This window comes from Lepidochelys kempii, chromosome 1 (genome assembly GCF_965140285.1).
Source record: "Lepidochelys kempii isolate rLepKem1 chromosome 1, rLepKem1.hap1, whole genome shotgun sequence".
NCBI classification, from domain to species: domain Eukaryota; kingdom Metazoa; phylum Chordata; order Testudines; family Cheloniidae; genus Lepidochelys; species Lepidochelys kempii.
This window is the reverse complement of record NC_136380.1, coordinates 4,789,976-4,808,745: the sequence shown is the minus strand read 5'-3', so window position 1 is coordinate 4,808,745 and position 18,770 is coordinate 4,789,976. Positions and strand designations below refer to the sequence as shown.

At 45.1% G+C, this 18,770-nt stretch overlaps 2 protein-coding genes across 2 annotated transcripts; both read left to right on the top strand.

Annotated features, from left to right (window-relative positions):
• The first annotated feature begins 2,906 nt into the window (after positions 1-2,906).
• On the top strand, positions 2,907-3,665 carry LOC140905568 (olfactory receptor 52B2). Its single transcript, XM_073329092.1, has one exon. It carries the CDS (start codon positions 2,907-2,909, stop codon positions 3,663-3,665), a length of 759 nt encoding a protein of 252 aa, XP_073185193.1.
• An 11,453-nt stretch (positions 3,666-15,118) lies between these two features.
• Positions 15,119-15,877, top strand: LOC140905567 (olfactory receptor 52B2). Its single transcript, XM_073329091.1, has one exon. The coding sequence runs from the start codon at positions 15,119-15,121 to the stop codon at positions 15,875-15,877; it is 759 nt and encodes a 252-aa protein (XP_073185192.1).
• The last annotated feature ends 2,893 nt before the right edge of the window (positions 15,878-18,770 follow it).

Here is an 18,770-nt window from a genome sequence, read left to right as displayed (position 1 = left end):
GATGTTCTGTGAGCACTTACTAGCCAGTTCTGTTAGTCATTCGTCTGGAGGGTTGTACGTACATTCTGCTGTGCAGAGATATTATGTGGTCAAATCATTATTTTTCTCACCTAAATGTTCATCCATGCAGTGCCTCACAGGACACTTAAGGCTCATGAAATACACACCTGGTGTGACATTTCCAAGGCACATGAGAATTACTCCTCATCGGGAAAAATGTAACAGAGTCATGAATAGACAAAATGCCTTCAGTAAGCTCAGGCGTGAGCCTGCAGGCACCATCTTGATCATCTCAACTGTACAGAATAGGCCTGTAAAACACAGCCCTGAGAATTCCCCTGAAATTGTTGCTAGAGCAGATCTTTTAGAGAAAGATCCAACCTTGATTTAAAAATGCTCAGTGATGGAGAATCCACCGAGACCCTTGGTAAATTGTTCCAATGGTTATTTACTCTCACTCATAAAAAAGGTACATCTTATCTCCAGTCCCAATTTCTTTAACTTCAACTTCCAGCCAATCTTGTTCCACCTGTGTATGCAAAGTTGAAAAGCCTATCATTAAATATTGCTTCCCTGTGCAGGTATGTAAAGACTGTTATCAAGTCACCCCTTAACCATCTTTGTTACACTAAATAAATTGAGCTCTTTGAGTCCATGACTAGAAGGAAGGTTTTCTAATTTTCAGTAATTCCTGTGACTCTTCTCGGAAACTTCTTCAGTGCGTCAACGTCCATCTTGAATTGTGGACACCAGAACTGGGCACCATTTCACAGCAGGAGTGGTGCCAATGCCACACACAGAGGCAAAATAACGTTTTTACCCCTCATTGAGATTCCTCTCGCTACCATCCCAGGACCACATCGGCCACAGGGTCACCCTGGGAGAGCATCATGAACAGGCCGGACTATGAACAGGAGGTTGCCAGGCAACTCTCCAAAACCACATTCTACAGGCCACTGTCCTCTGATCCCACTGAAACTACGCCATCTGCTCAAGAAAGTCCCTGCAATAGCACGGAACAAATCTGAAGACCCATAGCCCAAGAGCCCCAGCCAGGGGTATTCTATCTGCTGCCCAAGATCTATAAACCTGGAAATCCTGGACATCCCGTCATCTCATACATTGCTATACTTGCACCAGGATTGTCTGGCTATGTGGACTCTCTCCTCAGACTCTACGCTCCCAGCACTCCCAGCTATCTTTGAGAGACCACTGACTTCCTGAGGAAACTACAATGCATTGGTGATCTTCCTGAAAACACCATCCTGCTCACCATTGATGTAGAAGCCCTCTACACCGATATTCCACACAAGGATTGCCTACAAGCTGTCAGGAACAGTATCTCTGTCTCCTCGTTGGTCATATTGGTGAGGTGCCAGCGAGGTTATCCCATCCTCCAATTGTTGTATCATCTGCAAACTTCATCAATATCCAGGCATGAGAACGGATAGTAGCTTAGTTGGTGACTTACACTTGTCGGTTAACACCTGCAACTTATAACTCAGACAAAGCTGTCTGTCAGCAAGGGTTCATCTTGCCAAAAGAAACAGGGGAAGTAACAGAGATGCAGGCCTGTTGGCCTAAATAACAAAGACCCTTGCACCCTTCATGTCCATTCTGTTCAGCACAAAGTCGTAGGCCAGCGTGATATTGACTTTTCCATGGTGGACACTTGGCTCCTTTCCAACATAGGAATGGCAGAGTGAAATAAACCTATGGTCGATCTAATCCAGTGTCCTCCTTCTGACAGTGACAGCCTCAGGTACTGCAGAAGAAGGTTTAATAAACTTACCAGTCGGTGGATGCTGGGGGGGGTGACTTAACCATCAAGAGGATGTGACCCTAATGCCTAACAGCTAGAGATTGGCTTGTGACCTGAAACATGTGGATATATAGGCTTTCCAAAACATTTATTTAGCTCTCACTATTGTCACTGGAAAGTCTCATTACCCACATAAATGTCCAAACTCTTGCTGATACTTGCTTACCTCATGGACTCAACTACCTCTTCAGGTAAGGCGTTCCTCAGTCTATTTTGACACTGAGTGTAGAAAGCATTCTTTATTTACCTATTTTCATTTTGCCACATTTCCGTATTATTGAATGTCCACCTGATCTTCTTTTATAAGACAAGGGGGAACACATTCTTGATAATCTCTCTACCAGTCAGCCTATTATAGACTTTTCTCATGCCCACTCATATTCATCTTCTTCGTAAAGTAACAAATCCAGCATTTTCAACCTCTCACCTGATGAGAGTCGCCCTGAGCCCTTAATTATTCTCTTTGCCCTTTCCTGATGCCCTCTAGTTCTGCAATATCCGGTGTGAGAAGGGTGCCCAATCAGACACAGGGGAGTCCAGAGGAGGGTGAAACACTGAATGATTGATCTGATGACATTGTATTTTCTGTATGATTTCCCACCCCACTCCTCCTGGATTCCAAAGTTTTGCTGAGTTTCTTTCTGTGCTTGCACTGAGAGCAGGGTTTCACATGGCTTGGTTAGCTCCATCTCAGGACTTCTCTGGACTTCACTATAACCAAAATAATCTTGTGTCATCTATAAATGTTGCCACCTCACTTCTCGCTCCCCTTTATAGACTGTTAATAACAATAAAATATTTACCCTACTCTTTGTTATAAAGTGTGTAACCCCCCTCTCTGTGCTTCTCTCTCTTCACAGGAACCTGGAGCATTTCTGAGCCTGATTGACACACTGAGAACTTCATGGCACCTTTCAACCTCACCCCCTCTAACCCTTCAACATTCATCCTAATGGGCATCCCTGGCCTGGAAGCTGCCCATGTCTGGATTTCCATCCCTTTCACAATGTTCTACATTCTTGGCCTGTGGGGAAATGTTATGCTTCTGTATGTTGTAAGCAAAGAGCAGACCCTGCAAAAGCCGATGTACCTGCTGCTCTGCATGCTGGCGCTATCAGACATCGCCACATCTACCGCCGTCGTGCCGAAGACACTGTGCATATTTTGGTTCAATTTCAAAGGCATTACTGTGGGAGGCTGCCTCACGCAGACTTTCTTCCTTTCCATGGTGTCTGTGATGCACTCAGCCATCCTTGTGACAATGGCATTTGATCGCTATGTTGCCATATGTAACCCTCTGAGATACACCACCATCCTCAGGAAAGGACGAATAGCTAAGCTAGGGCTTCTATGTTTGATCAAAGCTGTTCTCTTCATTCTGCCTATGACCCTGCTCCTGAGCAGGCTGCCATTCTGTGCCAACCGCGTTATCCCCCACACGTTCTGTGAACCTATAGCTTTGGTGAAGTTATCATGTGGGGACATCACACTCCACAGGACATATAGCTTGGTGATAATGTTTGTAGTCAGCGTGTTAGACCTGTCACTCATTGTCCTGTCCTATGGTCTGATCTTCAGGGCCGTCCTCAGAATTTCCTCCAAGAAAGCCCACCAGAAAGCCCTCAATACCTGCACAGCCCACATCTGTGTGTTGCTGGCTTATTATATTCCAGGCCTCTTTGTCAACCTAACACACCGTTTTGGTCAGGGTATTGCTTCCCACGTTCACATCATCTTGGCCAACCTCTATCTCCTCATCTCCCCCATGCTCAACCCTGTAATTTATGGGGTGAAATCCAAAGAGCTTCGTGACAAATTGAGCAAATACACCTGCAGAATGTGATCACCTGGGGCATGAAGGGTGCCCTGCCCCAGTTTGTCTGAGCTCAGCATTGTAGAGGTTCACAGTCTGAGAAGTTCCTCACACCTAATGTCTTATCACCACATCACCCAACAGGGCTCTCTCTGTTGCTGAGTTCCCTCTCTTTTGCCATCACCTCACCTCTCTTCAGCATCTCCTCTTAGCCCCCAAACTCACACACCCTATCATGTGGCCTTTCCATAACTCTTAGACTACCAGAAGACACTACAGCTTTCTGATGCAATGTGGCTATGGCTTACTCCCCGTGTGAAAAAGGTTCTTTATCAGTTTGATGAACAGAAACTCCAGTTTGAGACAGGCAAAGAGAATGCATCCGATGAAGTGGGCTGTTGCTCATGAAAGCTTATGCTCAAATAAATTTGTTAGTCTCTTAGGTGCACAAGTCCTCCTTTTCTTTTTCTGAATACGGACTAACACGGCTGCTACTCTAAAATCTAAAATGAATAGTGAAGGTGGCAGGGCATTAAAGAGCCACAGACATTGCTAGGCTGAAATGTCTGCAAGACTCAGTTTGCCCTGACCATCTGAGCCCCTGTTATCCACAAATTCTTTCTTCACTCCCAGAGGAAGCTCTCAGGCTGAAGTTCTCCAGGGTCTATTTTTTTAGCCTTCCCACTGCTCATGGAGCTGAGGGAATCGTTTGGGAGTCCTAGCCAATCTGAGCATCTCCAGGGACGGTTCAGGGAAATGATAAATGATTATTTGGGAGTCCTGGCCAAGCAAGGCATCTGCAGGGAACGTACAGGGAAATGATAAAGGTCGCTGCCCAGCACCCTGAGTGTCAGAGATGTGAGATTCATATACTGATTCTCAGGGCTCTGCCTTCCTATCGCTGTCAGTTTATTTCCTCTCTCTGCTGAGCAGGATTTTGGTGAGTTGCCTCTTTCTGCATTAGAGTTAGCGGTAAGGGCTCAGGAAGTGTTTCAGGGTTTAAGTCAAGAACCATCTGGTCAGCAATTCAGCAGGACAGAGACTTGAACTCTTTAGTATTGTCAGTAACACCAAGGGATTTACATGGGAAAATTAGAACTACAAATGTTTTGGAAATAGTTTAGAAAAATATTTGTTTTTAAGATCAGTTCGTTGTCACTGAATCTCCTTCCTTAGAGGTTTTTAAGGTCAGGCTTGACAAAGCCCTGGCTGGGATGATTTAACTGGGAATTGGTCCTGCTTCGAGCAGGGGGTTGGACTAGATGACCTTCTGGGGTCCCTTCCAACCCTGATATTCTATGATTCTATGATTCTATGATACTGTGTCTTTATATCTGTTTGAGTACCTTTCTTTTTTGGGGTGCTGTAGTTTTTTTCTCCGATTTGCTCAAGTTTTCCAATTCAGTAATTTTACTACCCTATTAGGAAGTGCAGCCAAAACCTCTGCAGTGGTTATCTCTGTTACCAGAGGGTTAATCACAGGAATTGGTCACACACTGGCCAGATTCTGCTCTCACATTCTGCCTTCAGTGCGTCACTCCAAATTGACACGGGCCTCCCTAAAAGCAAAATCAGGGCCCATGTGTTTTGGAATCCCCATCTCTCATACCGGGTCTCAGAATGTTACATAAACTGGGGTGGAGGGGGGTCCTTCAGACTCTGTCAGCACCCTAACAGAATAGCGCTCTCTGTAGCAGGACCAGTGTCTTTAATTTCCTCAGCTCAGAGCTGAAAGATAAACAAGGGAAAGGGTGAAATTTTGGCCCATTGACATGGTGCTACATTCACATGTAGGGACTTAAATAAATGGTCTGATTTACAACAACTGTGATCCTCCAATGACTTCAACTGGAGGCGTCCTGTGGCCTCTATGGATGGGTTTGCTCGTTTGGACCAAAGAAGAACTGACAGGAGAGTTGCTCAAATCTCAAACCCACAGGGTTAGAGGTTCAGAACAACTAGAAGAACAATTCTTTTTGTGCGGGGGAGAGGGGTCTGCTTTCTCTGTACCTTGCATCTCTGGTTCTGGAGAAGATGAGAAGAACCAAAAGGCAGTAAAGAGAAAAGCATGTTTCTGGCTCAGAGGAAACCTGGCGGGGTTGAACATCTCACCGGGGGAGACCCAGGTCTCTGGGTGGAGAGAGAAACCAAGCAGCTACAACATCTCCTGTAAATATACCTGGAATAATCCATCTAAACCACAGGAATTGTAAGTAGGCAAGGAAATGCTTTAGGTTATCTTTTCTTGTTTCTTTTATTATTGGCCTGTAAAGTTACCTTCCATCCTGATTTTGGAATTGTGATTCTTTTTACTCTTTCCTTTATAATAAAGTTCTTCTTTTAGAACCTGATTGATTTTAGTGTCCTGAAGACAAAGGATCTGCTTTGTACTCACATTGCTAAGGCAATTCATTGGTATATTATTCTCAAGCCTCCCCAGGCAAGGGGGTGAAGGGCCTTGGGGGATATTTTGGGGGAAGGGCGATTCATAGAATCATAGAATCATAGAATATCAGGGTTGGAAGGGACCCCAGAAGGTCATCTAGTCCAACCCCCTGCTCAAAGCAGGACCAATTCCCAGTTAAATCATCCCAGCCAGGGCTTTGTCAAGCCTGACCTTAAAAACCTCTAAGGAAGGAGATTCTACCACCTCCCTAGGTAACGCATTCCAGTGTTTCACCACCCTCTTAGTGAAAAAGTTTTTCCTAATATCCAATCTAAACCTCCCCCACTGCAACTTGAGACCATTACTCCTCGTTCTGTCATCTGCTACCATTGAGAACAGTCTAGAGCCATCCTCTTTGGAACCCCCTTTCAGGTAGTTGAAAGCAGCTATCAAATCCCCCCTCATTCTTCTCTTCTGCAGGCTAAACAATCCCAGCTCCCTCAGCCTCTCCTCATAACTCATGTGTTCCAGTCCCCTAATCATTTTTGTTGCCCTTCGCTGGACTCTCTCCAATTTATCCACATCCTTCTTGAAGTGTGGGGCCCAAAACTGGACACAGTACTCCAGATGAGGCCTCACCAATGTCGAATAGAGGGGAACGATCACGTCCCTCGATCTGCTCGCTATGCCCCTACTTATACATCCCAAAATGCCATTGGCCTTCTTGGCAACAAGGGCACACTGCTGACTCATATCCAGCTTCTCGTCCACTGTCACCCCTAGGTCCTTTTCTGCAGAACTGCTGCCTAGCCATTCGGTCCCTAGTCTGTAGCTGTGCATTGGGTTCTTCCGTCCTAAGTGCAGGACCCTGCACTTATCCTTATTGAACCTCATCAGATTCCTTTTGGCCCAATCTTCCAATTGGTCTAGGTCCTTCTGTATCCTATCCCTCCCCTCCAGCGTATCTACCACTCCTCCCAGTTTAGTATCATCCGCAAATTTGCTGAGAGTGCAATCCACACCATCCTCCAGATCCTCCAGATCATTTATGAAGATAAATAGATTCCAAGTGACCAGTCCCTGAACTTTTGCTTAAATCACTTGGTGGTGGGAGAAATACCATCCAAGGATGAGGAAAGGAATTTGTGCCTTGGGGAAGTTTTAACTGAAGCTGGTAGAATATAAGCTTAGAGGGCCTTTCATGTACCCCAGAGTTTAGAGTGTGTGTGTGTGTGGGGGGGGGGGGACCCTGACAGAGTCCCTGAACCTTTTGGCTAAAAGCAGCTGTTTATTAATTTCCTTGGGTGACCCCTGGTTCTTGCATTAAGTGACGGAGTAAAGAAGACTTCTGAATACACTTTCTCCATACCATTCACAATACATAAGCTCTCTATCACATCCTGTCTGTTTCCAAGCTGAAAAGTCACAGTCTTTTAAATCTCTCCTCAGATGGAAACTGTTCCATACCCCTAATCATTTCCTTCTCTGTACCTTTTCCATTTCAAATATATCTTTTTTGAGATGAGGAGACCAGAACTGCATTCAGTATTCACCATGTGGGATTTACATAGTGGCATTATCGTATGTTCTGTCTTCTTATCTCTCACTTTCCTCGTGGTTCCCAGCATTCTGTTAGCTTTTCTGATTGCTGTGGTATATTGAGCAGATGTTTTCAGAGACCAATCTACGATGACCCCCAGATCTCCTTCTTGAGTGTTAAGACCTGATTTAGACCCCATCATTTGGTATGTATATTTGGACTCATGTTTTCTACTGTGGTTTACTGCTATCATTTGAATCTTTTAAAAACCTAGAAGGGGATCCTCCTCAGACCCTCAATGTGACCCTGAACATCATGTTCTTCATAGTTGTATGATTATGAACCTAAGAACATAAGAATGGCCATCCTGGGTCATACCGAAGATCCATATAGCCCTGTATCCTGTCTTCTGACAGTAGCCAGTGCCAGGTTCTCCAGAGGGAATGAACAGAACAGGTAATCAGCAAGTGACCCATTCCCTGTCACTCATTGCCAGCTTCTGGCAAACAGAATTTTTGAATTCCTCCATGAATTTATCTGGTTCTTTTTTGAACCCTGTTACGGTCTTGGCCTTCACAACATTCTCTGGCAAGGAGTTCCACAGGTTGACAGGGCACTTGGTGGGGAAATACTTCCTTTTATTTCTTTTAAACCTGCTGCCTATTCATTTCATTGGGTGACCCCTAGTTCTTGTGTTATGGGAAGTAGTAAACAACACTTCCTTATCTACTTTCTCTACACCAGTCATGATTTTATAGACCTCAATCATATCTCCCCTTAGCCATCTCTTTTCCAAGCGGGAGAGCCCTAGTCTTATTAATCTCTCTTCTATTTGACAAGTTAGGACTTGTCAGGTGTCATCTGAAAAGTTAGGATTTGCTAAAAAATGATTATCCTGTTTGAGTGAATGTGTCATTTTTGTATATGACATGATGACTATTCACTATGTGCCTGTATTTCAAATGTAGTTACTTCTCAGGGACACCCATTAAGCAAAATGATTCCAGTCTAGAAAGCTGATGGTGAAAACCTATTCAGGGTAATTCACCATTAGGGGAAACAATTAGACATTGGACAGCTTATCTCTCACCTGGTGAGTCTTCCTGAGAATACTCCAAACAGTCTTTGGACCGAGGAGTGCATGCAAGGGCATGTGACCGAACCACAGGACACTGACACTGACATTTTGGGTACCTGTATTTATCCACAAAGTGAGCAGGGAACTCTTTTTGTAACAAAGGATTCCTGCCCTATGTTTAATCTATCTAAGGTGGGGTGTGGCTGCATCTAGTGGTCTCACTCCTCACACAAGAGAACTGGAAACATCTGAGGAACAAAGACGGAACTGGGGGAAGTGCTGGTCCCAGGCCAAAAGGGATTTCTGACCTGTGAATGGGAACCTCCTGGAGCGCTTCTTGTATTCCCAGCCAGGGTGAGAAATTGTTGATTCATAGTCAATCTATCTAATACCTCAGGCTTAGTTTCAGTTTTCTTTATTTGCTATGTAACCTGCTTTGATCTCTTTGCTATCACTTATAAACATTTCAAATATATATTTCTGTAGTTCAATTTCTTTTGTGATTTATCTAAACCACTCTGCCTATGAGCAAAGTTTCTGGGGAAAATCTCAGTTTTTTTAACACAGGCTGTAGAATAGCCTTTCCACATCAAGGGGAGGGAGAAATCTACCAATGAGCCGACAGTGTAGACCCCTCCAGAGTGCATAGTATTATGGGTTCATACTCCGTAGTAGAACTTGGGGAGCATGGAAATTGGCTGATGTCCTCCATTTGTACTTGGGTTCCTTAAGTTAGCTCTCCAGTAGCTCCATTTGGGTGTGTATCGCCATCTACTTCTGTGTTGGGTGATAACAAGACCTGGAGAGACATGATCACCAGCAAAGCAGTGAGCAAAAGGGCCAGCCCAGCTGGGTGGTTAGAGGGGTGCATCAGTTCCCATGGCTGCCACACTGAACCCCAGGGTGACAACTAGTCACACTCATACCCTCCAGAGCCCAAATTAGTTCTCCTGGCACCTGTGACTCACGCATGTTGGAGGGACTGCAGCCTAAACAAAAAATCCACATGTTGCAGTTATTTGATTCCTTTACCACAATGTCCTCACCGCAGCAGGGCACACCCACCTAAAATACCACCATTCTGAAATGGCTGCTGGGCATCAGATCAGGGAAACTCCGTAGCTGTTCCCTCATAAAATGTGGGATACCATGTGCGATGAACTCCAGGTCATTTTGGCCGGGGGACTGGTGAAGGAATCACACAGTGAGTGGAGAAGTCCCTTTGTGTTAGTTCTCTACCCAGGATAGCATAACCTGTTTCTGCATCGATTTCTGAATGATCAACACAGAATTGAATTTTGATGCTTATCCGATGCAGAGAGTAGAACTATTTGAAGAGTTGGGACCTACCAAATATATATCCATTTTAGATCTCACAAAGGGCTATTGGCAAGTATCTTTTATCCAGATTCCTCGGTGAAGAACGCTTTTTTCACCCAGTGGACTTGCATCGGTTCATGATTAAGGCATTTGGCCTCCACAGTGTGGCAATGAATTTCAGAGGCTGATGGACTGGATAGTCCAACTTTACGGGGGATATGCAGTGGAACATCTCTCTAATTAATTGAAAATTATATTTGGTACCATGTCTTGTGGCAGCATTCCCCCCCATAGTGTGGATGGCAGTATATTACATGCCAGAATACAAAGCCACCCTCAATTGCTAGGCTGAACAGTCTGCACGACTCTGCTTGCCCTGTTAATCTGAGCCCTTGGTATCAGCGAATTATTTCTTCACTCCCAAGGGAAGCTCTCAAGCTGTAGTTCTCCAGAGTCTAATTTCTGCTCCTCCCACTGCTCATGGAGCCAAGGGAATTGACTGGAAGTCCTGGCCAACCAGAGAGTCCGCAGGGACTGTACAGGGGAACCATAAAGGGCACTGTCCAGGATAGACAGTTTCAGACATGTTGGATTCATAGGCTGATTCTCGGGGCTCTGTGCTCCTGTCACGGTAAGGAGATTTCCAGTCTCTGCTGAGCAGTATTTTGATGAGTTGCTTGTTTCTGAATTAAAGATATAGTTAAGGGCACAGGAAGGATTTCAGGGTTGAAGTCAAGAACCATCTGGGTAGGAATTCACCAGCACAAGGAACTTGAAGTGTTTATATTGTCAGAAACACCAAGGATTTTCCTAGTAAACTTGGAACTACAAATGTTTTGGAAATAGTTTAGGTAAACATTTGTTTTTAAGAGCAGTTCTTTGTCTCGTTCTGTCTCCTTCTGTCTGTCTTTGTAGTTTCCTTTTTTGGGGGCTGTGTGGTTTTTCCTCTCATTCGTTCAACTCTTCCAATTCAGCAACTTGACTGCATTATTAGGAAGTGCAGCCAAACCTCTGCAGTGGGTATCTGTGTTACCGAAAGATTTACAACAAGAATGGGTGACACATTGGCCAGATTCGCCTCTTACATTCTGCCTTCAGTAGCTCACTCCAGACTGACGCTGGCCTCCCTGAGAGCTAAGTAAGAGCCCCAAAGAGTATTTTGCAAGCCCCATCTTTCACGTCTGGTCTCAGAGCGTCACATGAACTGGGGGTTCCTTCAGACTGGTACAGCACCCTAATAGAAGAGTGGTTTCTGTAGCAGGACCCGACACTCTGATTTTCACAGCTCGAAGCTGAAATTTAAACTCTTCCCATTGAGTTCAAGGGAAAAACTCCTAAGAGGGTCAGGATTTCACCTTAAATCCACATGTAGGGACTTAAATAAAGGACCTGATTTACACCAGCCATGAGAGTCCAGTGATTTCAACTGGAGTCATCCTGTCTCCTCTAAGGACGGATGAGCTCTTTTGGACCAAAGAAGAACTGACAGGAGAGTTGCTGAAATCTCAGACTCATAGGCTTAAAGGTTGAAAACAATTAGGATTATAATATTTTGGTCGGGGGGAAGAGGGGTCTGCTCCCTCTCTGCGCCTACACCTCTGGTTCTGGAGAGGATGGGAAGCACCGAAAAAGCGGTGAAAATTAAAGCATGTTTCTGTCTTAGAGGCAGTGTTGGAAATATCATTGGGATAGCTCAAGGAATGCACAGTGTGTGTGTTTGTGTGTGCATGCGTGCAGATGCACGCACGGAGGGGAGAGGGATGGGAGAGTGACACGCAGCATCCTGCTCTCAATGCACGGAGTTCTGAAACTTTGTGAAATAGGGAATGGACATCTTGCCTAATGCAGAGACGGAAGAGGCGTAACAAGGCCTCCTGGGGCAGGGGGTATGTGTGTATCTCAGATTGTAACATAACATGGACCACACACTTGCAGATTGATTCTGACACCTTTCCCATCCCTCCTCCGTGAGCAGTCCCATTACAATCTTGTGAAAACATCAGCATTTGTCAGCATGAAAAGCAGTCTCTGGAAGGTATGTCTGGGTTTCTAACAGGCTGCAATACATTAAAATTTTGTGTTGTTTTGAGGAAGAGTTACTCATGCTGGTTCCATTTAATCTGCACAACATCTCTCCCTCCTGCAGGCAACTCTGGGCCATGTCAGGGCCTAGATAAATACAGGTGCCATGTGCAGGAACCACTGGTAGCTGCCTGAAAGAGTAGGTCACTGCGGCACAGACGTTAAACCCAGGATGTTCTGTGAGCACTTACTAGCCAGTTCTGTTAGTCATTCGTCTGGAGGGTTGTACGTACATTCTGCTGTGCAGAGATATTATGTGGTCAAATCATTATTTTTCTCACCTAAATGTTCATCCATGCAGTGCCTCACAGGACACTTAAGGCTCATGAAATACACACCTGGTGTGACATTTCCAAGGCACATGAGAATTACTCCTCATCGGGAAAAATGTAACAGAGTCATGAATAGACAAAATGCCTTCAGTAAGCTCAGGCGTGAGCCTGCAGGCACCATCTTGATCATCTCAACTGTACAGAATAGGCCTGTAAAACACAGCCCTGAGAATTCCCCTGAAATTGTTGCTAGAGCAGATCTTTTAGAGAAAGATCCAACCTTGATTTAAAAATGCTCAGTGATGGAGAATCCACCGAGACCCTTGGTAAATTGTTCCAATGGTTATTTACTCTCACTCATAAAAAAGGTACATCTTATCTCCAGTCCCAATTTCTTTAACTTCAACTTCCAGCCAATCTTGTTCCACCTGTGTATGCAAAGTTGAAAAGCCTATCATTAAATATTGCTTCCCTGTGCAGGTATGTAAAGACTGTTATCAAGTCACCCCTTAACCATCTTTGTTACACTAAATAAATTGAGCTCTTTGAGTCCATGACTAGAAGGAAGGTTTTCTAATTTTCAGTAATTCCTGTGACTCTTCTCGGAAACTTCTTCAGTGCGTCAACGTCCATCTTGAATTGTGGACACCAGAACTGGGCACCATTTCACAGCAGGAGTGGTGCCAATGCCACACACAGAGGCAAAATAACGTTTTTACCCCTCATTGAGATTCCTCTCGCTACCATCCCAGGACCACATCGGCCACAGGGTCACCCTGGGAGAGCATCATGAACAGGCCGGACTATGAACAGGAGGTTGCCAGGCAACTCTCCAAAACCACATTCTACAGGCCACTGTCCTCTGATCCCACTGAAACTACGCCATCTGCTCAAGAAAGTCCCTGCAATAGCACGGAACAAATCTGAAGACCCATAGCCCAAGAGCCCCAGCCAGGGGTATTCTATCTGCTGCCCAAGATCTATAAACCTGGAAATCCTGGACATCCCGTCATCTCATACATTGCTATACTTGCACCAGGATTGTCTGGCTATGTGGACTCTCTCCTCAGACTCTACGCTCCCAGCACTCCCAGCTATCTTTGAGAGACCACTGACTTCCTGAGGAAACTACAATGCATTGGTGATCTTCCTGAAAACACCATCCTGCTCACCATTGATGTAGAAGCCCTCTACACCGATATTCCACACAAGGATTGCCTACAAGCTGTCAGGAACAGTATCTCTGTCTCCTCGTTGGTCATATTGGTGAGGTGCCAGCGAGGTTATCCCATCCTCCAATTGTTGTATCATCTGCAAACTTCATCAATATCCAGGCATGAGAACGGATAGTAGCTTAGTTGGTGACTTACACTTGTCGGTTAACACCTGCAACTTATAACTCAGACAAAGCTGTCTGTCAGCAAGGGTTCATCTTGCCAAAAGAAACAGGGGAAGTAACAGAGATGCAGGCCTGTTGGCCTAAATAACAAAGACCCTTGCACCCTTCATGTCCATTCTGTTCAGCACAAAGTCGTAGGCCAGCGTGATATTGACTTTTCCATGGTGGACACTTGGCTCCTTTCCAACATAGGAATGGCAGAGTGAAATAAACCTATGGTCGATCTAATCCAGTGTCCTCCTTCTGACAGTGACAGCCTCAGGTACTGCAGAAGAAGGTTTAATAAACTTACCAGTCGGTGGATGCTGGGGGGGGTGACTTAACCATCAAGAGGATGTGACCCTAATGCCTAACAGCTAGAGATTGGCTTGTGACCTGAAACATGTGGATATATAGGCTTTCCAAAACATTTATTTAGCTCTCACTATTGTCACTGGAAAGTCTCATTACCCACATAAATGTCCAAACTCTTGCTGATACTTGCTTACCTCATGGACTCAACTACCTCTTCAGGTAAGGCGTTCCTCAGTCTATTTTGACACTGAGTGTAGAAAGCATTCTTTATTTACCTATTTTCATTTTGCCACATTTCCGTATTATTGAATGTCCACCTGATCTTCTTTTATAAGACAAGGGGGAACACATTCTTGATAATCTCTCTACCAGTCAGCCTATTATAGACTTTTCTCATGCCCACTCATATTCATCTTCTTCGTAAAGTAACAAATCCAGCATTTTCAACCTCTCACCTGATGAGAGTCGCCCTGAGCCCTTAATTATTCTCTTTGCCCTTTCCTGATGCCCTCTAGTTCTGCAATATCCGGTGTGAGAAGGGTGCCCAATCAGACACAGGGGAGTCCAGAGGAGGGTGAAACACTGAATGATTGATCTGATGACATTGTATTTTCTGTATGATTTCCCACCCCACTCCTCCTGGATTCCAAAGTTTTGCTGAGTTTCTTTCTGTGCTTGCACTGAGAGCAGGGTTTCACATGGCTTGGTTAGCTCCATCTCAGGACTTCTCTGGACTTCACTATAACCAAAATAATCTTGTGTCATCTATAAATGTTGCCACCTCACTTCTCGCTCCCCTTTATAGACTGTTAATAACAATAAAATATTTACCCTACTCTTTGTTATAAAGTGTGTAACCCCCCTCTCTGTGCTTCTCTCTCTTCACAGGAACCTGGAGCATTTCTGAGCCTGATTGACACACTGAGAACTTCATGGCACCTTTCAACCTCACCCCCTCTAACCCTTCAACATTCATCCTAATGGGCATCCCTGGCCTGGAAGCTGCCCATGTCTGGATTTCCATCCCTTTCACAATGTTCTACATTCTTGGCCTGTGGGGAAATGTTATGCTTCTGTATGTTGTAAGCAAAGAGCAGACCCTGCAAAAGCCGATGTACCTGCTGCTCTGCATGCTGGCGCTATCAGACATCGCCACATCTACCGCCGTCGTGCCGAAGACACTGTGCATATTTTGGTTCAATTTCAAAGGCATTACTGTGGGAGGCTGCCTCACGCAGACTTTCTTCCTTTCCATGGTGTCTGTGATGCACTCAGCCATCCTTGTGACAATGGCATTTGATCGCTATGTTGCCATATGTAACCCTCTGAGATACACCACCATCCTCAGGAAAGGACGAATAGCTAAGCTAGGGCTTCTATGTTTGATCAAAGCTGTTCTCTTCATTCTGCCTATGACCCTGCTCCTGAGCAGGCTGCCATTCTGTGCCAACCGCGTTATCCCCCACACGTTCTGTGAACCTATAGCTTTGGTGAAGTTATCATGTGGGGACATCACACTCCACAGGACATATAGCTTGGTGATAATGTTTGTAGTCAGCGTGTTAGACCTGTCACTCATTGTCCTGTCCTATGGTCTGATCTTCAGGGCCGTCCTCAGAATTTCCTCCAAGAAAGCCCACCAGAAAGCCCTCAATACCTGCACAGCCCACATCTGTGTGTTGCTGGCTTATTATATTCCAGGCCTCTTTGTCAACCTAACACACCGTTTTGGTCAGGGTATTGCTTCCCACGTTCACATCATCTTGGCCAACCTCTATCTCCTCATCTCCCCCATGCTCAACCCTGTAATTTATGGGGTGAAATCCAAAGAGCTTCGTGACAAATTGAGCAAATACACCTGCAGAATGTGATCACCTGGGGCATGAAGGGTGCCCTGCCCCAGTTTGTCTGAGCTCAGCATTGTAGAGGTTCACAGTCTGAGAAGTTCCTCACACCTAATGTCTTATCACCACATCACCCAACAGGGCTCTCTCTGTTGCTGAGTTCCCTCTCTTTTGCCATCACCTCACCTCTCTTCAGCATCTCCTCTTAGCCCCCAAACTCACACACCCTATCATGTGGCCTTTCCATAACTCTTAGACTACCAGAAGACACTACAGCTTTCTGATGCAATGTGGCTATGGCTTACTCCCCGTGTGAAAAAGGTTCTTTATCAGTTTGATGAACAGAAACTCCAGTTTGAGACAGGCAAAGAGAATGCATCCGATGAAGTGGGCTGTTGCTCATGAAAGCTTATGCTCAAATAAATTTGTTAGTCTCTTAGGTGCACAAGTCCTCCTTTTCTTTTTCTGAATACGGACTAACACGGCTGCTACTCTAAAATCTAAAATGAATAGTGAAGGTGGCAGGGCATTAAAGAGCCACAGACATTGCTAGGCTGAAATGTCTGCAAGACTCAGTTTGCCCTGACCATCTGAGCCCCTGTTATCCACAAATTCTTTCTTCACTCCCAGAGGAAGCTCTCAGGCTGAAGTTCTCCAGGGTCTATTTTTTTAGCCTTCCCACTGCTCATGGAGCTGAGGGAATCGTTTGGGAGTCCTAGCCAATCTGAGCATCTCCAGGGACGGTTCAGGGAAATGATAAATGATTATTTGGGAGTCCTGGCCAAGCAAGGCATCTGCAGGGAACGTACAGGGAAATGATAAAGGTCGCTGCCCAGCACCCTGAGTGTCAGAGATGTGAGATTCATATACTGATTCTCAGGGCTCTGCCTTCCTATCGCTGTCAGTTTATTTCCTCTCTCTGCTGAGCAGGATTTTGGTGAGTTGCCTCTTTCTGCATTAGAGTTAGCGGTAAGGGCTCAGGAAGTGTTTCAGGGTTTAAGTCAAGAACCATCTGGTCAGCAATTCAGCAGGACAGAGACTTGAACTCTTTAGTATTGTCAGTAACACCAAGGGATTTACATGGGAAAATTAGAACTACAAATGTTTTGGAAATAGTTTAGAAAAATATTTGTTTTTAAGATCAGTTCGTTGTCACTGAATCTCCTTCCTTAGAGGTTTTTAAGGTCAGGCTTGACAAAGCCCTGGCTGGGATGATTTAACTGGGAATTGGTCCTGCTTCGAGCAGGGGGTTGGACTAGATGACCTTCTGGGGTCCCTTCCAACCCTGATATTCTATGATTCTATGATTCTATGATACTGTGTCTTTATATCTGTTTGAGTACCTTTCTTTTTTGGGGTGCTGTAGTTTTTTTCTCCGATTTGCTCAAGTTTTCCAATTCAGTAATTTTACTACCCTATTAGGAAGTGCAGCCAAAACCTCTGCAGTGGTTATCTCTGTTACCAGAGGGTTAATCACAGGAATTGGTCACACACTGGCCAGATTCTGCTCTCACATTCTGCCTTCAGTGCGTCACTCCAAATTGACACGGGCCTCCCTAAAAGCAAAATCAGGGCCCATGTGTTTTGGAATCCCCATCTCTCATACCGGGTCTCAGAATGTTACATAAACTGGGGTGGAGGGGGGTCCTTCAGACTCTGTCAGCACCCTAACAGAATAGCGCTCTCTGTAGCAGGACCAGTGTCTTTAATTTCCTCAGCTCAGAGCTGAAAGATAAACAAGGGAAAGGGTGAAATTTTGGCCCATTGACATGGTGCTACATTCACATGTAGGGACTTAAATAAATGGTCTGATTTACAACAACTGTGATCCTCCAATGACTTCAACTGGAGGCGTCCTGTGGCCTCTATGGATGGGTTTGCTCGTTTGGACCAAAGAAGAACTGACAGGAGAGTTGCTCAAATCTCAAACCCACAGGGTTAGAGGTTCAGAACAACTAGAAGAACAATTCTTTTTGTGCGGGGGAGAGGGGTCTGCTTTCTCTGTACCTTGCATCTCTGGTTCTGGAGAAGATGAGAAGAACCAAAAGGCAGTAAAGAGAAAAGCATGTTTCTGGCTCAGAGGAAACCTGGCGGGGTTGAACATCTCACCGGGGGAGACCCAGGTCTCTGGGTGGAGAGAGAAACCAAGCAGCTACAACATCTCCTGTAAATATACCTGGAATAATCCATCTAAACCACAGGAATTGTAAGTAGGCAAGGAAATGCTTTAGGTTATCTTTTCTTGTTTCTTTTATTATTGGCCTGTAAAGTTACCTTCCATCCTGATTTTGGAATTGTGATTCTTTTTACTCTTTCCTTTATAATAAAGTTCTTCTTTTAGAACCTGATTGATTTTAGTGTCCTGAAGACAAAGGATCTGCTTTGTACTCACATTGCTAAGGCAATTCATTGGTATATTATTCTCAAGCCTCCCCAGGCAAGGGGGTGAAGGGCCTTGGGGGATATTTTGGGGGAAGGGCGATTCATAGAATCATAGAATCATAGAATATCAGGGTTGGAAGGGACCCCAGAAGGTCATCTAGTCCAACCCCCTGCTCAAAGCAGGACCAATTCCCAGTTAAATCATCCCAGCCAGGGCTTTGTCAAGCCTGACCTTAAAAACCTCTAAGGAAGGAGATTCTACCACCTCCCTAGGTAACGCATTCCAGTGTTTCACCACCCTCTTAGTGAAAAAGTTTTTCCTAATATCCAATCTAAACCTCCCCCACTGCAACTTGAGACCATTACTCCTCGTTCTGTCATCTGCTACCATTGAGAACAGTCTAGAGCCATCCTCTTTGGAACCCCCTTTCAGGTAGTTGAAAGCAGCTATCAAATCCCCCCTCATTCTTCTCTTCTGCAGGCTAAACAATCCCAGCTCCCTCAGCCTCTCCTCATAACTCATGTGTTCCAGTCCCCT

Coding starts and splice junctions, on each gene's coding strand:
- LOC140905568 (XM_073329092.1), top strand. CDS start 2,907: ATGTACCTGCTGCTCTGCATGCTGGCGCTATCAGACATCGCCACATCT.
- LOC140905567 (XM_073329091.1), top strand. CDS start 15,119: ATGTACCTGCTGCTCTGCATGCTGGCGCTATCAGACATCGCCACATCT.